Below are 23,363 nucleotides of genomic sequence, written 5' to 3' on the forward strand. Positions count from 1 at the left end.
TTACAACAATGTTTACTAATAAAGGGGCATGGACACGATTTGAACTGAAAATTTTCAAATGCATGGACACGATTTGAACTGAAAATTTGCAAATTCTATTTTCCCATTTTTATTGTTTACAGTGCTTAACTAAAGTATTTCTAATGGTCAACCAATATTTGAATATCAGTTGTTCAGTTATAAGTGAGATACAGCACTCACAATTCTTTGTTATGTAAACAAGGCTTGTACCATGTTTTTGTTTTAATACATATTGATGATCACTTTATAGAAAATAGAATGTTTAAAACAAAATGAGATGTGCCAAACACTAGAAACTATTTAGTTGTGTTCAGAAATTAACTTGTAAATTAAGAAACTGTTAAACGAAACTTTTACTAGTATATTTAACCTATGTAAACAAAAACAGGGCACAAGCCTTAATGTTTATATTACAAAGAATTGTGAGCTCTGTATCCCCCATGTACCTCGACAACTAACATTCAGTTTTTTTGCTGACCATTAGAAATACCTTAGTAAGCATTCTAAACATTAAAAATGGAAAAATAAAATTTGAAAATTTTCAGCTCAGATTGTGTCCATGTCCCTTTAAAACCAGCCAACAAGAATTCAAGAGGCTGTTATAGCCATAGAATACCTTAATTTCCAAACCACAAAACCAGGGTACAATATCAATTCTTCCCCTGAAGTTGCAGAAATAATGTACTGACATACATGTATGAATACTACATAATGTAGAATTATTGAATTTGTGGTTTAAAGGGAAAAAATGTTCATGAGGATTTTGACTGTGGCTGGAAATTTCCAATTATGTACATGTACTACTGTTCAGATTTTCCTCATAAAGGATTTGAATTACCATGGGGATCCTCAACCGAACAGCAAGGTATCCCACAATGCATCTTACCTGACAGCCAAATGTCCAACAACACACCTTACCTGTCCGCCAGGTGTCCCATAATACACTTTACCTGACAACCAGGTATCCCATAACATATCTTACCTGGCATTCAGGTATCTCGCAACACATCTTACCTGACGGCCAGGTATTGTAGAATCATTTTAATTCATGGGGGCCAATGTTTGCAGATAAGCAAAATTTTGCTCGTTTGTGTGAATGCAATGTTCGTGGTTAAGTATACAATGTCACTAGGAGAGATAACTCTACTTGGTTTAAAAAAATGTTCCAGGACACGTAAATTCGTGGGTAAGAGTGACCCATGAAATCCACGAACATCAACCCCCCACGAACAATGATGATTCCACAGTATCTCACATCACATCTTACCTGACAGCCAGGTATCCCACAACACATCTTACCTGACAGCCAGGTGTCCCACAGCACATCTTACCTGACAGCCAGGTATCCAACAACATATCTTACCTGACAGCCAGGTGTCCCACAGCACATCTTACCTGACAGCCAGGTGTCCCACAACACATCTTACCTGACAGCCAGGTGTCCCACAGCACATCTTACCTGACAGCCAGGTGTTCCACAACACATCTTACCTGACAGTCAGGTGTCCCACAACACATCTTACCTGACAGCCAGGTACGTATCTCACAGCACATCTTACCTGACAGCCAGGTGTCCCACAGCACATCTTACCTGACAGCCAGGTATCCCACAGCACATCTTACCTGACAGCCAGGTGTCCCACAGCACATCTTACCTGACAGCCAGGTATCCCACAACACATCTTACCTGACAACCAGGTATCCCACAACACATCTTACCTGACAGCCAGGTACATATCTCACAACACATCTTACCTGACAGCCAGGTATCCTTGAACACAAAGCTCCATAAACCACTGGAAAGTGGGTGCCTCCATGGTCCCACCCATTATATTAACCATCTCATCAGTCAGCTTGAAATGTGGTTCCCAGCCCAGGTTACCACCGGGGGAGCTCTCAAACATGAAACCAAAATCTAAAATCACAAAAATGATTCTAAAAATAAAACCAAACCTTGAAATCACAAATGTAATTCTCAAACAGTCAATACATTGTATTTGAAATCAGGAAAATGATTCTCCATAATAAGGCCAATACACAAAGATGATTCTCCATTCAAACCGAACAATGAAATCATAAAGATAATCTCAAAAATAATAGTTACAAGTTACATAACATATATAATCATACATACTTAGGATGAAACACACATGCATTTCTTTAAAAATTTATATAGTACACAGATAAAAAAAATGCTCATACTAATTTACATTTTGTATGTTGCAGATACACTCAAATCAGACTTTCAGAACATTTAGACATGTATTTGGCACAGGCAATCTATAAATATATTCATGAGATACAGGTTGCTAGCCCTGTTAGTGTATATGTAACTATGATATGTCCTGTATTGTTAATCATTAGCAAGCTACGGCCATACAATAATAAATATCTCATTCTAGGGCTCACTTGCGTCAATTCATATGGTGCCGCGTTGGCTAATTTTATTGCTGTTTTCAAAAACAAAAGGCCCACAGGCCTTATCGGTCACCTGAGTACTAGTGAAAAAGTATCACTACTCCCAAGGGCTATGAAATCTAGAAAAAATATCCTGTTCTAAATATCTAAGCTAAATGTTCAGCAACAGAATAAAACAAGATGTGTTCTTAGAACTTCAATGCCCTCAAAAGTGCATACACTGATGAAAGGCTTTACATAATATAATAGGTGTATTAACATTAAATCATTAAAAGATGTGACTAATTTGGACCCATCCTAGAGTCAAAACCCTGGGTTGTGAAATACACCATTTTTTGTACATCCTTTTCTGCTATTCCTAAGCATGCATTTAGATTTTATACAGTATCAGCAAACTTACACATAAATACTATATGTTAAGTTTGACCCCACTCTAATACCAAAACCCCTACACCTGGGATCATCAAATTTACAATTTTAGTAAAGGACTACATGTTCTTTCTAAATATCCATTTAGTTTCAATTTATAATCAATAGCACTAAAGGAGGTGTTATTTAAGTGTTTTACACATAAACACTATATAACAAGTTTGGCCCCGCCCTGGGGTCAGAACCCCTACCCCGGGGATCATATTACAATTTTGGTCGAGGTCTTCCTGCTCTATATCACTATGCATTTAGTTTTTCCTACACGTGTGCAGTTCTAGAGAAGCATATTTTTGAAAATTGGGCAATTTTGGGCAGTTTTTGCCTCGACCCAAGGGTGCAGGAATCCTAAAATTTACAAATTATATCCCCCTGGTTCCAAATATGTTTCATACCAAATTTGAAAAGAATTGGAATGATAGTTATCAAGAAGTTAAAAATGTCTATTGTTCACAAATTTAATAACTGACCATTTTGGCCCTACCACGCTACCAAAACCCCTACCCCTGGGATCATCAAATTTACAATTTTGGTAAAGGACTACATGTTCTTTCTAAATATCTATTTACTTTCAATTTAGTATCAATAACACTAAAGAAGATGTAATTTAAGTGTTTTACACATAAACACTATATAACAAGTTTGGCCCCACCCTGGGATCAGAACCCCTACCCTGGGGTCAGAACCCCTACCCTGGGGATCATGAAATTTATAATTTTGGTAGAGGCCTTCCTGCTCTACATCACTATGCATTTAATTTTTCTTACACGTGTGTGGCTTTGAGAAGATTTTGAAAATTCAGCAATTTTTGCCCCGCCCCTTGGGCCCCAGGGGTGCTGGAGTCTTGAAATTTACAATTTACATCCCCCTTGTCACAATGATGCTTCATACCAAATTTGAAAAGAATTGGAATGGTAGTTATTAAGAAAAAGTTAAAAATATTCAATTGTAAATGCACGACGACAACCAATTGCAATAGGTCACCTGAGTTTAGGTGTTAAGTGACACTTGGCTAATCCAAGAGACCCTTCCAAATTCTGTACAAAATGTAATAAACAGACATGAAAATATTGAATGAATACAGTATCTAACGCCATATTGTTGCACCATACTATCGTATGGATATAAGTGGTAGTTATTAAAGAAGAAACCCATGGCTGTAAATGATTATCATAAAAAAAATAAATTTAATTTTCTTGGTTTCTATCATCTTCACAAGTCAAGGGTTATTGATTCGTTACCTCGTACTAACCCTTGATATCAGTAACTATCGAAAAGTTGGGCTCGTTCTGATTGGTTCCCACAAAAAAAGTGGGAACCAATGAGAATGCGGTTCTATTTCTAACAACGCGAAGTAAAAGATTCAAATAAAAACATGTGTATTGATACCTACAGATACGGCTATTTCAATTGTTTAAGCAATATTGTCTTAAACAAAAAGGTTTCCCAACTTGATCTACTATCAATAAATGTAATTAGTGGCGTAAATATTACAATTGCGCATGTTTATATATACACAGCAGTATGAGATCGCGTCATTTGTATCCATGTACATCAGATTTCATTGAATGTTTTATTTATAGTGGATTGCGTAATGGTCTAATGAGCCCGACTTATATATAGTGACTGATGTCAAGAGTTAGTGCGAGGTAACGAATCAATAACCCTTGACTTGTGATGATGGGTTTCCATAGACTTAGAATTTCAAAGAAATATTTGTTACTGTACTTTTCAAAAACGTCAAAAAACATTTGTTAATGATATAAGCGATGGACGAAAACAGTTTTTATAGGTAAGAGGAAGTCCAATAATAGGCTTCTGTATTTTCTTTATGTATCCTGTTGTAGATTTTCAGTTTAAAATTAGATGATTTCAGCGAGAATATAACTTGTAATAATTACCTGTAGGTACAGGCACACTAATTTGATCTCCACTGATAATTGATCATAGATCACAAGATCAAAATGAACAGTACCTACTTTGTGAAAATTGAAATAAAATCTCACTAAATGCTAAATTCTCAGAAAATCGACCACCCTTCTAATCCAACCATTTTTTTTCGGTCCAAGAGCCAGTTGGTATAGAGAAATTTCACTGTACACCCTGTCTTTGATGGACATAAAAAACTCATCTAATATTGGAAAAAGTGGCCTGGGGACCAGATAATTAAGTTTTTAAGGCCTCACTCTGTGTTTACCTATATGTATGAGATGGCCTGTGTTGTTAATCATTAGGTTGCCATTGTGTCTGTCTTTTATCTGTAGAAGGAACCCCACAACGCTATAGGCTGCCATACTGACCACAAAATTTCGACGTGCCTGAAATGTAAATAATACTTTTTCCCAGTAACTATTTTAAAAGTCTATACCTTTTAGGGGGCTTCACTCGATGTTTGTAATGATAATAAATGAATAATGCAATCTGGGACATAGTGGTATTTACTGTTTGGAATTCTGGTGTATCCTCATCACCGAATGTTTTCTGGAAGTAGTCAAACAGCGTAATATCCGTCTTCTTGCCAATTTCATCTCTAGATTTACTGTTGGGAACACATTCAATCACACCACACTGCAAACAGAAACATAGAATACACCTGTTATTTAACAGTAGCATAGAATACACCTGTTATTTAACAGTAACACAGAACACACCTGTTATTTAACAGTAACATAGAATACACCTGTTATTTAACAGTAACATAGAATACACCTGTTATTTAACAGTAACATAGAACACACCTGTTGTTTAACAGTAACACAGAACACACCTGTTGTTTAACAGTAACATAGAACACACGTTATTTAACAGTAACACAGAACACACCTGTTGTTTAACAGTAACACAGAACACACCTGTTGTTTAACAGTAACATAGAATACACCTGTTATTTAACAGTAACATAGAACACACCTGTTATTTAACAGTAACATAGAATACACCTGTTATTTAACAGTAACACAGAACACACATGTTATTTAACAGTAACACAGAACACACATGTTATTTAACAGTAACATAGAACACACCTGTTGTTTAACAGTAACATAGAATACACCTGTTATTTAACAGTAACACAGAACACACCTGTTGTTTAACAGTAACATAGAACACACCTGTTGTTTAACAGTAACACAGAACACACATGTTATTTAACAGTAACATAGAATACACCTGTTATTTAACAGTAGCATAGAACACACCTGTTATTTAACAGTAACATAGAATACACCTGTTATTTAACAGTAACATAGAAAACACCTGTTGTTTAACAGTAACACAGAACACACATGTTATTTAACAGTAACATAGAACACACCTGTTGTTTAACAGTAACATAGAATACACCTGTTGTTTAACAGTAACATAGAACACACCTGTTGTTTAACAGTAACATAGAACACACCTGTTGTTTAACAGTAACACATAATACACATTCAATTTGTTTAACAGACACAAAAAAAATAATAATTATCTACTCATTCGCTCTCAAGAAAATTTGGAAGGCAATTTGTATATAAATTTCATATCACAAATCACATTTAGCATCAAATATATTTCCAAGACAAAAATAAACAAACCCCTGGTGCAGTGGCAATTACTCTGTAGGGCACTAGGTACAATTCCAGTCCTGTCTGTTCAAATATGTTCTTAAACAATGAGATCACTTGCAGGGCCAGCATGTCCTGAAACACACACAAGAAGGGCTGCCAAAAACTAGTCATTTTATCTGCTTCTTCAGAAGCTCATTCATCAACTTATATCATAATTGGTTCTTGTTTGTACATACTTTTTTCTAAATAGAAATTCAGTACTCAATGGATTCGTGTTGTCAACTAAAGTTTATGCAACTGAAGGAATAATACATTTTTTAAAAATTTAGACAAAATCTGTATTGCCTTTGAAACTTTTACTGCAATTCTCATCCCTGGCTCCGATTTTGACATATTAATTTGTATGGATGTTAAAGAACACTGCCCAAAAAAATGATCAATTCTCATCCCTGGCTCTGATTTTGACAAATTAATTTGTATGGATGTTAAAGAACACTGCCCAAGAAATGATCAATTCTCATCCCTGACTCCGATTTTGACATATTAATTTGTATGGATGTTTAAGAACACTGCCCTGGCTCCGATTTAGACATATTAATTTGTGTGGATGTTTAAGAACACTGCCCTGGCTCCGATTTTGACATATTAATTTGTATGGATCTTTAAGATCACTGCCCTGGCTCCGATTTTGACATATTAATTTGTATGGATGTTTAAGAACACTGCCCTGGCTCCGAGTTTAACAACACTGCCCTGGCTCCGATTTTGACATATTAATTTGTGTGGATGTTTAAGAACACTGCCCTGGCTCCGATTTTGACATATCAATTTGTATGGATGTTTACCAACACTGCCCTGGCTCCGATTTTGACATATTAATTTGTATGGATGTTTAAGAACATTTGACATATTAATTTGTATGGATGTTTAAGAACATTTGACATATTAATTTGTATGGATGTTTAAGAACACTGCCCTGGCTCCGATTTTGACATATTAATTTGTATGGATGTTTAAGAACACTGCCCTGGCTCCGATTTTGACATATTAATTTGTATGGATGTTTAAGAACACTGCCCTGGCTCCGATTTTGACATATTAATTTGTATGGATGTTTATCGCAATTCACCTTTGAATTAGAACGCTTTACCCGATATAGTATTGCGTTGTGTGACGACACAATTGAATGAGACGATCAAACAATTTGAATGACATGTTTGATGTAATACAACAAGAGTTTTCATTGGCCGATTACAGCCCGCCCTTTTTCTCGAGCGGATTCAGTGTAGCTGGAGAACTGTACATAGCAAAACCTTCGATTTACGGGTCACAAAAAGCTGCGGACGGTTGAGGTCTGAAATCGGTGTATTCTTGTGTTGCTGTCTCATAAACTCAATATAAAAAAATCTTAACATAATTTCCTACTATATACTTGCGTCCAAACATACCTTCAAATATTCATTAAAGCCACACACCACCCGAAAATCTCAGCTTCAAATGATTTCGTTTGTTGACGTAGCCATGTTAGGTAGCCAGTCAATTCGAACTCTTGCTATTGGTATCTATTTATAAAATCGGTTTTAAGTTATGTATTCGCTCTTCATTTATTATCAACATGAATAATTAATAGATATTAAAACATTTTTGTACTAGTTTTTGTAAAGGTAAAATAAGCTCTAGATGAACGAAAATGCTACATAAGGACATAAGATGGAGACTGGCCGGCGCTGCCCCTCATGACTAATGAAAGCCGCACTGCCGTGAGTTTAGCTATTTGAATAATTATCATTTAATAGGACTGGGGTGGTATATTATTTAAACAATTTAGGTAAAATAGTTGTGGGGTATTAGTACACATCTAGACGCTATTGTGCCAATATGGAAATGAACCGGGATTCGAATTGACTGGCTACCTAACATGGCTACGTCTACGAACGAAATCATAAAAAGCTGTGATCGAGTTTTTGGGTCGTATGGGGCTTTAATAAATATTTGAAGGTATGTTTGGACACAAGTATAGTAGGAAAATAAATAAGGAATTTTTTTTATATTAAATTTATGAGACAACAACACAAGAATACAACTTTTTCTCTTTCTTCCTTTGAAGTTTTTTTTCCCATCAAGCATCTGGCCGTCATGTTTTCAAATGCTGACTACTCCCGTATAAGGGCATTTGGGCGGACTTATACATATGGACCAATGAGAGTTTCTGTTGCATTTCGCAATTGTATTACAAACAGATTCAATTGTGTCGTCACACAACGCAATACTATATCAGCCAAAGCGTTCTAATTCAAAGGTGAATTGCGATAACAACACTGCCCTGGCTCCGATTTTGACATATTAATTTGTATGGATGTTTACCAACACTGCCCTGGCTCCGATTTTGACATATTAATTTGTATGGATGTTTACCAACACTGCCCTGGCTCCGATTTTGACATATTAATTTGTGTGGATGTTTAACAACACTGCCCTGGCTCCAATTTTGACATATTAATTTGTATGGATGTTTACCAACACTGCCCTGGCTCCGATTTTGACATATTAATTTGTATGGATGTTTAAGAACACTGCCCTGGCTCCGACTTTGACATATTAATTTGTATGGATGTTTAAGAACACTGCCCTGGCTCCGATTTTGACATATTAATTTGTATGGATCTTTAACAACACTGTCCTGGCTTCGATTTTAACATTAATTTGTATGGATGTTTAAGATCACTGCCCTGGCTCCGATTTTGACATGTTCATTTGTATGGATGTTTAAGAACACTGCCCTGGCTCCGATTTTGACATATTAATTTGTATGGATGTTTAAGAACACTGCCCTGGCTCCGATTTTGACATATTAATTTGTATGGATGTTTAAGAACACTGCCCTGGCTCCGATTTTGACATATTAATTTGTATGGATCTTTAACAACACTGTCCTGGCTTCGATTTTAACATTAATTTGTATGGATGTTTAAGATCACTGCCCTGGCTCCGATTTTGACATGTTCATTTGTATGGATGTTTAAGAACACTGCCCTGGCTCCGATTTTGACATATTAATTTGTATGGATGTTTAAGAACACTGCCCTGGCTCCGATTTTGACATATTAATTTGTATGGATGTTTAAGAACACTGCCCTGGCTCCGATTTTGACATATTAATTTGTGTGGATGTTTAACAACACTGCCCTGGCTCCAATTTTGACATATTAATTTGTATGGATGTTTAAGAACACTGCCCTGGCTCCGATTTTGACATATTAATTTGTGTGGATGTTTAAGAACACTGCAGCCCAAGAAATAATTTACCTGTCTAACGTCATCGCCAACTTTAAAAATGGCTGCCTGCCAAATTTCCGAGGACATCCTGAGGCCTAAATTTTCCTCTTCACTCATTCCTAGCATTTCTAGATCATGAACTCCACAGCGTTTGACCCGGAAACGAGCTAAAAATGGGGCTTTAGCGGCGCTGAAATATTATTGCAAAAATACATTGTACTTGAAAGCCATTTCAGTAGGCCAAATAAAATATGACCTAGATGTATAACCATACTTAGTCCTTAGTAAACAAGTTAATCTATTTTTACATGTTTTCCTTTCAGAAAACATAGAGCACAGTTTTAGACAAACTTGCACTCGACGTTTTTGAGGAGAAAAAAGCGCGGGTAAAAATGCAAGACAGAATACCAAAAAATGGTTGAAACCATCATATTTAAGATGTCACAATTCTGAAGTTTAGGTTTATTTTTTAAAATTGACATCTGGAATCCAGCTCATAAACCACTTATTTTTTAAACAATTGTCAAGTATGGGGCAAATACAGCCCTTATCATATCTGCATAATTATGGTTGTTTCCAAATATTTTTTGGTGTGAAATTTAAGACAAAGCACCTTAGTTACAAGATGCACTCCTTGTGTAATGTACATAAGGATCAAACATCTTCCCTGTATTTAAGAAAAGGCTGTCACAACCTACATTTCTAACACATTATATGTGTACCTCTGTAATGGGATGCCCGAGTCCTTGTCAATCTCTGTAACAATGGCTTCTGGGTTGGATGGCAAATAGCAACCTGAAATGATACAAGTGAGTTTCCTTGTTTGCAGATTCAAGATTGTAAAAACACAAATAAAATCATACATACTGTAACAACATATGGAATAAAGATTGTACTTCAAGATAGAATACAAAAGTTTGGTTCAAAAAGATTGCAAAACATCTACATAAAGACAAATTTTACTGCAAGTATATATAAAGCGAATATGAGAAAGATTATTGACTATATAAGGAAATAAATACCTTTTTGTAGTTCAATTTTCCTCAATTCTCGTAAACATGCATTCTTTCTTTCATCTCCTTTGGGATAGGGTCTAAGTAAGGAATGAAGATTAATCAATCTACTGCTTGTAACAACATACCGAGATGTCACATAATACTACAATAATATGAAGTTTGTAACTAATGCAATGGAAGAAGCAAGGATAAGACAAAATTTTAACAAGAGGTACTGTGAGCAATGCTCACTAAGAACACCCCCTGCTTACCCTAATCTCCCAAAGGGTGTTGTTAATAGGTATAAAGTACCTCTTTCCTGAGTGTATAAAAAGAAAATGGAAGATATAGTTCGAACACAAATCCAATGCATAAACCTATAATTTTGACCTTAAGATCAAAGGTCAAGGTCATAAAGAGGTCATGAATGTACATGACACATAGTCTCATGGTGATACACCCATGTCTTATGGTATGACTATGTCAAAACCCTATAATCAATTTTGACCTTGAGGTCAAAGTTCAAGGTCATATAGTGGTCATGAAGGTACTCGACACATTGTATCATGGTAATCCACCTGTGTGCCAAATATGGTATGCCTAAGTCAAAAAACAAAGAAGTTATGGCCCGGACACGAATCTGCACAGACAGACGGACGGACGGACAGACAGACAGACAGAATGATTCCTATTAACCCCCCTCTGAACTTCGTTCGGGGGGTATGATTACAAATTAAGTGGATTGCTAACCATTTCCACATGCTGTACATTAAGTGAGAATTTATCTACCGCTTCTGATTCAGGACAGTTGTTTATCTAGAGTGTTGAAGGAATAATACGCTGCACCTGCATAACATTTGACTTAACACTAGAGCAGTCAAGTAAACGTAATGCCTATCACTGCAATATAACTCAATACATTTATAATGGTTCCAAAAATATAAACTGAAGAAAGTGTGCCTTCTCTCATTCAGACAGACAGACACACAAATTATTCCCAATGTATCTGTCCTGTACTGTAGACTATACAAAAAATGTAGATAAAAAAAATCCAAAGTACAAATGTATGGTGATCTCTAATTAATTGACCTGAAATGCATTGGATCATTTGCTGGTCATGACTGATATGGCAACAAAGTTTGATGACTTCCAGTACTGGATACAAAAAATAATGCCTTTCTGACCTAAAAATCAGTAGGTGTTTATTTACTAGTCATTAGGTGAAGGGTTCCTTTGTTGGGCAATAATTGGTATCACTGAAAGTAGAAAAGTCTCATGACCTTTGACTTTAAATCCATAGAAGTCATCTATCTGTCATGCCCAATCTGCCTCAGTCATGTCCAATCTGCCTCAGTCATGCCCAATCTGCCTCAGTCATGCCCAATCTGTCAGTGAAGTTGAAGACTTTCAATTTCCACTTGACTGAGGTCAGACAACATCTGGTATGACCAACAGACTGAGACAAGTGGAAATCAGTATGACCCTCTATCTAAAAGATGGACAGAATGAGAAATAACTGCTGACAGTTTTTTACATCCACAGACTCAATTGTAGGTGACCTACTTTATAGTTCCAGATATGGTTGTAATTTTTCCAAAGAAGTCAAATTCTCTCTCGTAGAATTTCCTGGCTGGTCCAGAGAAGGATTCCTTAATCTTGGTCATCAGCAATTCCATTTCTTCTCCTATATCCTCTGCAAAGTGGATAATATATGGTTACAATGATTTCATTGATAAATGTTTACGGTATAAGATTGAGGAGCACTAATGTATGGTACATTGTCAGCGATTAGTCCCTCACCGTCCTTGACTGTGCCCTCTTCATCTCTGTAGATGTTGGTCTGCATGTTCCACAGTAACTGATGAGCCAACAGGGAAGAGGTCTTAGCAGCCCACATAACAAAATCAGCCACATATCCCATCTAAAAACATATCAACATTAAATCAGCCACATATCCCATCTAAAAACATATCAACATTAAATCAGCCACATATCTTATCTAAAAACATATCAACATTAAATCAGCCATATATCCCATCTAAAAACATATCAACATTAAATCAGCCACATATCTTATCTAAAAACATATCAACATTAAATCAGCCACATATCCCATCTAAAAACATATCAACATCAAATCAGCCACATATCCCATCTAAAAACATATCAACATTAAATCAGCCACATATCCCATCTAAAAACATATCAACATTAAATCAGCCACATATCCCATCTAAAAACATATCAACATTAAATCAGCCACATATCCCATCTAAAAACATATCAACATCAAATCAGACACATATCCCATCTAAAAACATATCAACATCAAATCAGCCACATATCCCATCTAAAAACATATCAACATTAAATCAGCCACATATCTTATCTAAAAACATATCAACATTAAATCAGTCACATATCCCATCTAAAAACACATCAACATCAAATCAGCCACATATCCCATCTAAAAACATATCAACATTAAATCAGCCACATATCCCATTTAAAAACATATCAACATTATCAGCAACTTATCTCATCTACAACCATACTAACACAATCAGCAACATATCTTATCTATAAACATTTAACACTGAAGTAAGAGTGATATAACTGTGTATTCATTATTGTACAAGTCAGTAGTCAAGTCATGATTACAGCAAATACAGCATCTACTCGGAAATGCTGCAGTTTCTTTTTGAGCTAAAATAAGTGAACATTTACAGTATTCAACTCCAATAATTTACCATAATATCACTCTCAAGAATAATCAACAGTAAATGTTATTAGTCCCTGAGGGAGTCAAGAATGATGAATAGTAAATGTAATCAGTCCCTGAGGGAATCAAGAATGATCAACAGTAAATGTAATCAGTTCCTGATGGAATCAAGAATGATCAACAGTAAATGTAATAAGTCCCTGAGGGGAATGATCAACAGTATATGTAATTAGTCCCTGAGGGAATCAAGAATGATCAACAGTAAATGTAATAAGTCCCTGAGGGGAATGATCAACAGTATATGTAATTAGTCCCTGAGGGAATCAAGAATGATCAACAGTAAATGTAATCAGTTCCTGAGGGGAATGATCAACAGTATATGTAATTAGTCCCTGAGGGAATGAAGAATGATCAACAGTAAATGTAATAAGTCCCTGAGGGGAATGATCAACAGTAAATGTAATAAGTCCCTGAGGGGAATGATCAACAGTATATGTAATTAGTCCCTGAGGGACTCAAGAATGATCAAACAGAAATGTAATCAGTCTCTGAGGGAATCAAGAAAGATAAACAGTAAATGCAATCAGTCCCTGAGGGAATCAAGAATGATGTAATCAGTCCCTGAGGGAATCAAGAATGATATAATCAGTCTGAGGGAATCAAGAATAATGTAATCAAGAATGATGTAATCAGTCTCTGAGGGAATCAAGAATGATGTAATCAGTCCCTGAGGGAATCATGAATGATGTAATCAGTCCCTGAGGGAATCAAGAATGATCAACAGTAAATGTAATCAGATGGAATCTAGAATGATGTAATCAGTCCCTGAGGGACTCTAGAATGATGTAATCAGTCCCTGAGGGACTCTAGAATGATGTAATCAGTCCCTGAGGGATCTGATGGCCATGCCTTACCGTGTCATATCTCAGGGCCTGCACTATTTGAGGGATGTAGAAAAGGAGGGCCTCCTGAAACACATGAAGGCATTAGTATGAGTTTACAAACAACATAGTAACTGACAAGTCTATCATTTTACAGTAGTTTGCCGAATCTAATATGCAGTTGTGTTTAATACACACTTCCCATAACTAATTACTTTCCAACTTAGTTTATTTTATCACGTGACAAGGCATTGTGTACACATGCTAAAATGGTGGCACATGAAGTGAAGAATATTCAGATCCAATGAATTTTGATTTGGCTGTTTCATAATAATCTAATTATCTACATATTGTAAGTGTCATATTTTATACAATTTTACATTTTTGTAGTAATTTTCTTGAGATCGATTTTTCACTTTTAAATACTGATGAACATTGTGAAAAAGCAGACAGCATCTATGAAGGCCATGTCTCCAAGTGAAACATTACTTAACTGCCAAGTTCCACCTAGAAAAAAATGGTCAAAACCCATTGTGGTATATAATACGTACCCCTTTCTCACACAAAAAAATTCTCGAAAAATAGTGTGTATTACATTCAGCAAAATATGGTGCATGCAATTCATAGTTATTTGACTCTGCTTTGGGTGTACCTGTATTTGTATCAAGTGATAATAAAGTTCGAATCATTATATGTTGTGCTGTTATTTGTTAACAATATGTGATTGGACAAGTGCTGTAATATAATAAAGGTCACGAGTCCTGTTCAATAGACTTTCAGAAATAAATCAATACGTTTTCACGCATAACCCCCCTTCCCTAAAATTTGTAATGCACAAATAGTCTGTAAATACCTGCTTAGTATTATATATAGATGTGTTAAAAAATGCATGTAACAAGACACAGTGTGTTTAATATTTGTGTTTATTTTGTCTAGCCATATTCTTACCGGTGGGTGTGACCTCAGAACTCGGACAGCAAACTGCGCTGTTAGTGGGTGGGGAGGATACTGCCTGGAGAAGTAAGACAACGCCACACCGGGGGCCACCTGACACCATGTCAACACGTGGCTCAGCTGTAAAGGAGAGAATGTGTTTGCTACCAACATATGAAACAGGCATCCCCCATCACATACTGTTTATACACAAATACGCCCAAATTTACAACACAAGAGACCCATGGGCCACATTGCTCACCTGAGTCACCTTGTTTAGCTGTTGGGATTTTTCATTTTTTTCCAATCTTTATTCCAATAAAAAAATTTGACTCTGTATTGTGGCCCCAACCTATCCCCAAAAGTCATGATATAGTGGAACTTGAATTCACACAACATGGGGATGATGCAATATAAATATGACTAACATGACCTGCTGTTCTGGAGAAGGAGGTATTGAATAGGTTAGGTTTTCTTAAAAGTAAGTCAAACTCCAAGGTCAAGGTCACAAGCTTAGAGACTTTGGTACAGAAAAAAGATTTTGACACAAAGAATGCAAATATGAAATATCAGAGCCCTAGGTCAAAGATAATGTTGTTTTGTTCTTTTTCGTCACACTCAACAATTTTTCAGTTATCTGGTGGCGCCCAGTTTTTATTGGTGGAAGAGAGAACCCAGATACAATGTACCTGGGAAGAGACCACCAACCTTCCAAAAGTAAACTGGGAAACTTTCTCACTTACCGGCGTGAGTGGGATTCGAACACGCACCGACAGAGGTGAGAGGCCGTGTGATTTTGAGCGCAATGCTCTAACCACTTGGCCACAAAGATAATGTATGAAATGTAATGCAAAACCATAAGGAATCTTTATAAAAATTATGAAAGCCTTACCTTAAATAGTTCAAGTGATACTCAGGTTCATCAGTGTTAAAGATATAATCTGGACAAATTATGTCTATGGACAGACAGACTTACAAGGTGATTGATTCCAGAATACTCCCCCCCCCCCCCCCCCCCCACTTCGTTTAAAGGTTGGGGTATTATAAAAAATAAAAGTTTGTTTAATTACTAATATCTTTTTAAAACCTTCCCTAATATGTTACGTAAGAAACATCAGTTTTTTTCCTTTTCTTTCTGAAATAAAGTGGGAAAAATGGCAGGAGCTTATGGGTTTGAAACTTTAAAAATAAAACAATGCTTGCCATAAGGGCATCAGATGTAATAAAACCATGGTTAAATATGCCCTCAATGCACCATGAACACTATTCAAGATTCTTACTTCTGGTGAATCGGCCTCCACACTCTGGGCAGATACCAGGAAGTGAATGGCCTCCGGAATGTGTCGGACTGCGCCTGGGTTCAACCTCACCTGTCGCATCACCTCTTTCCTCAGAGTCTCCGATGTCTTCAACCTGTCAACAAACAAGCACTTCATACTACTTCAACCTGTCAACAAACAAGCACTTTATACTACTTCAACCTATCAACAAACAAGCACTTTATACTACTTCAACCTATCACAAACAAGCACTTTATACTACTTCAACCTGTCAGCAAACAAGCACTTTATACTACTTCAAGCTGTCAGCAAACAAGCACTTTATACTACTTCAACCTATCAACAAACAAGCACTTTATACTACTTCAACCTGTCAACAAACAAGCACTTTATACTACTTCAACCTGTCAACAAACAAACACTTTATACTACTTCAAGCTGTCAGCAAACAAGCACTTTATACTACTTCAACCTGTCAACAAACAAGCACTTTATACTACTTCAACCTGTCAACAAACAAGCACTTTATACTACTTCAACCTGTCAGCAAACAAGCACTTTATACTACTTCAACCTGTCAACAAACAAGCACTTTATACTACTTCAACCTGTCAACAAACAAGCACTTTATACTACTTCAACCTGTCAGCAAACAAGCACTTCATACTACTTCAACCTGTCAACAAACAAGCACTTTATACTACTTCAACCTGTCAACAAACAAGCACTTTATACTACTTCAACCTGTCAGCAAACAAGCACTTTATACTACTTCAAGCTGTCAACAAACAAGCACTTTATACTACTTCAACCTGTCAACAAACAAGCACTTTATACTACTTCAACCTGTCAACAAACAAGCACTTTATACTACTTCAACCTGTCAACAAACAAGCACTTTATACTACTTCAAGCTGTCAGCAAACAAGCACTTTATACTACTTCAACCTGTCAACAAACAAGCACTTTATACTACTTCAACCTGTCAACAAACAAGCACTTTATACTACTTCAACCTGTCAGCAAACAAGTACTTTATACTACTTCAAGCTGTCAACAAACAAGCACTTCATACTACTTCAACCTGTCAACAAACAAGCACTTCATACTACTTCAACCTGTCAACAAACAAGCACTTCATACTACTTCAACCTGTCAACAAACAAGCACTTTATACTACTTCAACCTGTCAACAAACAAGCACTTAATACCATTTCAAGAACATTCAATGAGCATAAATGTATGTGTCTTGAGAAATATAGTACATCTATTGCAACAGTTGGGAATTTCAACAAAAAGGAAAATAGAATGTAGATACAAGCGTAAGAAATAAATTCCATTTTTGAAAATATATGAGAGTATGAATAGCAACACTTGACATTGACATACCTGGATGAAGCACATTAGCCTTGCAGTTCATACCTTCATATCGTTTTTTAAAATGAAATTTATTTCTTAATTGACAGTTGAAATGTTTTGCCTGTGAGGTAGATAAATCCTAAGAAAAAATTTTATACCTGGAAGGCAGGTATACAGCCAGTACAGGTGAAATGTCCCATGCAATACGGGCAATATCTCTCCACTGCCTCTCTGAAACAAGGGCAGACCTCCACAATGCTACCTTGTCTTCATCCTTGATTTTGTTCTCGGTCAGCTCCAGTGGATTGTGCCACGTATTAAAGGTATCAATCAGGTTGGCCTGTTATAAAATTGTTGATATTTTAGTGTATTTACTAGAGTTTTAAAAAGCATCGCACTGCCACATGTAGTAGACTGTATAGAGCAGGGGAATGACCTTCATATTTTCATACTTTCACTTTCCTTGTCAATGGGCACTTTCACTTTCCTTGTCAAAGAGGCATAACGTACTGATGAAAATTATTATGATTATAGGCATATGTGTACATGTTGCAAAAAATTGCAATTGTCAAACAAAATCATTCAGAAAAAAATCAAAATCCCTGTGGGACTCAAAAAACATGATCAATAAATTCTTGGCTTTACACTTAATCAACTACACTATAAACCATATAGACAAAGAATTAAAAAAAAAAAAAAAAAAAAATATATTTCTCATTTTATTTTTTTATGAATGGATATTTCCTTGTGAAAAATTGTGTTGATGTTAAAAATCATTGTGGTAATATTGAAAAATATGTTAAACATGCTAAAAATTGAATAGGGCAAATCAAAACTGTACATGTATTGATATTGAAATGTAACTCTAGTTATGTTAAATATGGAGCTGGGCAAATTTCATACTGTGCTAATATTGAATGATAAACAATAACTATATACTTGCTAAAAATTAATATGGCAAATGTGAAACTGTGCTAATAAACTATTTAATTTTAAACATGCTAAAAACTGAAGAGGTACTAATATTGACCTATATAACTCAAAACATGCTAAAATTCACATAGGAAAATCTATTAGTGTTAATACATGCAATTCATGGTAAAACTCTAAAAATGCTAGAAAATTTAATATCTTAAATTCAAATTAAAAAATGGAAAACATTGTATTGTGTACTTTTCTGATAATGAAATATCTAGATATTGGAAAGTTTGATGCTGAAATGTAAGAATGATAAAAGTAGATCTACATACCAAAAGATGTAAAATGAGAGTTCTCTTCCTTGCGTACTCCTTGACATAAGCAGTATTCTGTCCTGGGCTCTTCTTAGCACCTGTCAGAAAGACATATCATTGACGTCATACTCACACACGATATAGCTGAGTCTAGCACAAAATTACCCTATACAATACTGGGAGAACAAATTTAATGACACCAATGATTGTATTACAAAATCGAAAACTTTCTGTCCAATCATTAAAAAAAACCAAGAAGATCTAGTGGTTTTACCTCCCAAAAGTTTAAAAATATATCAGATTCTGTAATCTATATATTTATTATATACCCATCAATGTATCGTTCGTTGATACTGTGGATTTCACAGCGTGTGATCCAGTTTTCCGGATCACCACACTGGTTTTCTGATTCCGTATCAGTATCCTCTGAAACTGATGCCGTCACAATGCATAAACGCAACGTTATTTGTGGAAAATGTTGACCCCGTCACAAAACAAAACTGCGGACACACAACATAATTTCATAGTATGTCTGTGTTTTTGATAATTTGGATTACATTTATTATCTTATAAATGTGGATTTAAAATGCAGAAGAGGGTATATAATAAATTTATCATTACTACAGTAACTTGATCCGAAGAGTTGGATCACATCTCGTTGACAGGCGGGGATCATCAGATCAAACTCGACGCTTAGCGTCTCGTGTGATCTGATGATCCGCGCCTGTCAACTCGACGTGATCCGAAGAGTCGGATCAAGTTACTGTAGTAATATATATATATATATATATATATATATATATAATGTATCTCCACAAAGGACTGTGCATAAAAACAATCCAAGTAGTTGCTGTTTTAAAAAAAATGTCATGCATTGTAAGAAAATGCAGCAATCAAACTCACATGGCAATAAACTTAAAATTAGCACAGATCAACAAACTATGACATTCATATAGCAGCAATCACTCATGCACATGGGCTGGTCCACATTGGGTAGCAACATTTATTAAGGTTAAACTGAACTTACAATAACATCCATACTATTTTACTTGATGTAAATTATATTTCAAAATTTGCAGTCATAGCTCTTTGTGAGTATAATACCCTGAGCCTTGCTGCAGAATTATACTCTCTGGGAAAACACTGGGATACACATGTACCAGAGAGTTGCTGATCCACCTTCAATTTACAGTGCAACTTTTCCTGGGCATAATTCAGGTTGTACATATCTCTCTATCTTTACTTTGCCACCTTAAAATTTTAATACAAAAAATTCTTTACATACATATAAATGTATTATCCCACAACGCTCACGTCAAGACATACAGTGGCTCCCTTTATCAAAGCCAAATTCCATAAACTAGCTGCAGAACAGTTGCACTCTGGGAAAATTGGGTTAGACCAATCTATACATATACAGTACCCGCAACGTTATTCTTGACATTCCTATCGTGCTCTATCGTGCGTGTATCCTATCGTATCGTGCGTGTATCCTATCGTATCGTGCGTGTATCCTATCCTATCGTGTATCAGGTTTTCCGTTTTCTATCGTGTTTTGCGTTTATCAGGTCTATCGTGTATCGTGTTTTGCGTGTATCAGGTTTTCCGTTTATCGTGAAAATCGTTTATCGTGTAGCTTCGGAAACTATCGGGATCGTATATAAAATCTAATGAAAAAGTACGATACTTTCCGAAATCTTTATTTGTTTTGTTAAAGAAGCTATTTTTAGGAATCGAGGAAAGACGGTGTATTTGAAGGAGAACATAAAGTTGTCGATTTTAAGGCAGAAGAAGAGCTATTTGTCTGTCCAGAGAGAGAGTGAAAATTTATCACAATTTAATTCTAAGTAGTCTGGAAAGTAGGACAGTAAACCGAGCACAGTAAATCTGAAAGCTCCTTCTTCTGAAGTTCATAAACATTTGTTTGTCTAGAAACAGTTATTTGTAATTAACACTAACAGAAAAATAGGGAGTTCCGATTTGAAAGGAAAAATCAGTAAATTACATTGTTTATCACAAACATGTATATTTTAATAATGGTTCTTTTTCTTCCGATTTTTTTTTTCACGTGTATGCTACTTATATAGCAACTGCTGAACTTGTGCGCGTCCTTATATCTGATTTTGTGTATCACCCGTGTTTTGACAGCTAACATTCTCAGGGACATTGTATTTCACACATTTAGAAGATTAAGTTTTAAAAGGGTGCAAGGGTGTTGCATCCCCCAAAATTCTGCTCAACTGGGCACGATTCCGCTGTCATCGTTTTTTTTTTTTATATACCTTGTACATGTACACATGTACCAATACTCGTACGTGTAGATACTGGAAATTTATGTTGGTTTTGATGATTATTTGAATTTTTTTTTACACACTAAGCGTTTCAAAATTGCGAATTTAAAACAAGCCGGGTTTTGTTTATGTTTTTTAAACAGTTTATTTATGTTTTGTTAACAAAATATCAATTCAAATAAATATGTTCCAATTACTTATGACTATCAATTATCAATCATAGTGTAAAAATATCTAACAGGTGTAGTGGGGTTGATTTTTTTTAAAGCGGTCGTTATGAAAATAACTTGAGATGTTGAATGAGCCGTGAACTTAGAGCTTGATGCAAAATAACCCCCTCCTCGCTACACGCACAATATTACTTGGTTTTATTTCATACTCAAGGTAATATACATTAGCATAAGAGAGCTACTGAAGCATGATATCACTACATTATATTACATTTAGTTAATTCCCTGTATAATCTATATATTAAACATTAGGTGACAATATAAGTTTTAGAATCATTGGCTGATAAAATTCATATAGATATCAAATAATGAATTCAATGCCGTATATATATATATATTTTTTTTAAATTTTAGCTGTGATGGCATTAAAAACAAAACAAAAAACGTACGACCGTAGATTAAAGAAATTATATGGTACAAAACCGATTAATGTTTTAAACAAATGTTACCGCGACGGGGACAGGTAGCTGATAGTCATCCTGCGATGAGAACGCGGTTTTCCTGAGTTACCTATAGATTACCGCGTTAGATTTTTTTTCCCATCGCGAGAACGCGGGAAACAAGAAATCTGCGTTGTCCGTAATGTAGGTATATAATGAACATTGAAATCCTTCAATATTATTATCAACATAATGTAAACATAATGTAATTATGTTGTAGGTATCAAAATTTCGTTCCGTCTAAACCGTTTCTAAATTTACAACATTTCTATCAGGTTTTCCGTTTATCGTGAAGATCGTTTATCGTGTTTTGCGTTTATCAGGTCTATCGTGAAGATCGTTTATCAGGTTTTGCGTTTATCAGGTTTATCGTGTATCCTATCGTATCGTGCGTGTATCCTATCGTATCGTGCGTGTATCCTATCCTATCGTGCGTGTATCGTGTTCTATCGTTTATCATGTCAAGAATAACGTTGCGGGTACTGTAGGTGGACTGTAGCTCTCTGGTCTATCCCAATGTCTCCACAGAGAATCACATCTAATACGAGACGTGAATATTACTTAATTTGTCAGGGTTGGGGATTAACTTGCAATGGACCCAGCGTGGACTTGGCAAATGATACACCTCTATCAACAGGTGCCTGTTTTAATCTGGATTCACTTTTGAGAACAAATTGATTGGTCCTACGACTTACAAAACTCACTTAGATTAATAATTTTTTCTTTATTATCCCAAACTTTTAACATAATAAAACAAGAGGACCATGGGCCACAACGCTCACCTGAGTCATCTTGGCCCTGCTGTTCAGCTGTTGTGATTTTTTAACTGAATATGAATTCACACATGGGATGCCTAAACATCAATATGCCTTACATGACCTTGCTGCTCTGGGGGAGGGTCAAGGTCACATAGATCATGGCATTAAATTAAAGGTCTTGTCATAGGAAATCTATAAACAAAATATGAAAGTTATATTTTAAATAGTTTGGGAGATACTGAATACTAGGTAAGATTTTTAAAAGTATAGGTATACTCAAAGGTCAGAGTCACCAGGCCAAACACAGTGGTGACATTAGTTCTCGCTATAAAGACTCTACATACAAAATATGAAAGCTTTTCCTTAACTAGTTCAGGAGATATCAAATAGGTTGTATTATCTTAAAAGTAGGTCAATCTTTAAGGTCACAATATCAAAGATCATCGTAAGACATGAAAGGACTTGAATAAGAAATCTATAAATAAAGTATGAACGTTCTACCTTGAAATAATTCTAGAGATATGGAATAAGTCAGGTTTCTTTTAAAAGT

At 35.6% G+C, this 23,363-nt stretch overlaps 1 protein-coding gene across 8 annotated transcripts in view; it reads right to left on the reverse strand.

Annotated features, from left to right (window-relative positions):
* Positions 1-23,363, reverse strand: part of LOC125672585 (phosphatidylinositol 4-kinase alpha-like) — an 88,559-nt gene that overhangs the window by 2,166 nt on the left and 63,030 nt on the right. For 3 of the 8 annotated variants that reach the window (XM_056164765.1, XM_056164774.1, XM_056164767.1), the window contains 14 exons: positions 19,113-19,192; positions 18,021-18,202; positions 16,504-16,636; positions 15,239-15,364; positions 14,324-14,377; positions 12,488-12,608; positions 12,251-12,380; positions 10,715-10,785; positions 10,415-10,487; positions 9,723-9,882; positions 6,444-6,548; positions 5,308-5,433; positions 5,063-5,183; positions 1,777-1,936 (listed from right to left, as the gene is read on the reverse strand). In XM_056164765.1, the coding sequence (XP_056020740.1) occupies positions 1,777-1,936; positions 5,063-5,183; positions 5,308-5,433; positions 6,444-6,548; positions 9,723-9,882; positions 10,415-10,487; positions 10,715-10,785; positions 12,251-12,380; positions 12,488-12,608; positions 14,324-14,377; positions 15,239-15,364; positions 16,504-16,636; positions 18,021-18,202; positions 19,113-19,192 (1,642 nt within the window). Of the gene's footprint in view, positions 1-1,776; positions 1,937-5,062; positions 5,184-5,307; positions 5,434-6,443; positions 6,549-9,722; positions 9,883-10,414; positions 10,488-10,714; positions 10,786-11,967; positions 12,177-12,250; positions 12,381-12,487; positions 12,609-12,632; positions 13,194-14,323; positions 14,378-15,238; positions 15,365-16,503; positions 16,637-18,020; positions 18,203-19,112; positions 19,193-23,363 lie in introns of those variants that run through there. The other 5 variants (XM_056164777.1, XM_056164780.1, XR_008802867.1 and 2 more) reach the window with 3 other exon arrangements.

Source organism: Ostrea edulis, chromosome 1 (assembly GCF_947568905.1).
Source record: "Ostrea edulis chromosome 1, xbOstEdul1.1, whole genome shotgun sequence".
Classification (NCBI taxonomy): domain Eukaryota; kingdom Metazoa; phylum Mollusca; class Bivalvia; order Ostreida; family Ostreidae; genus Ostrea; species Ostrea edulis.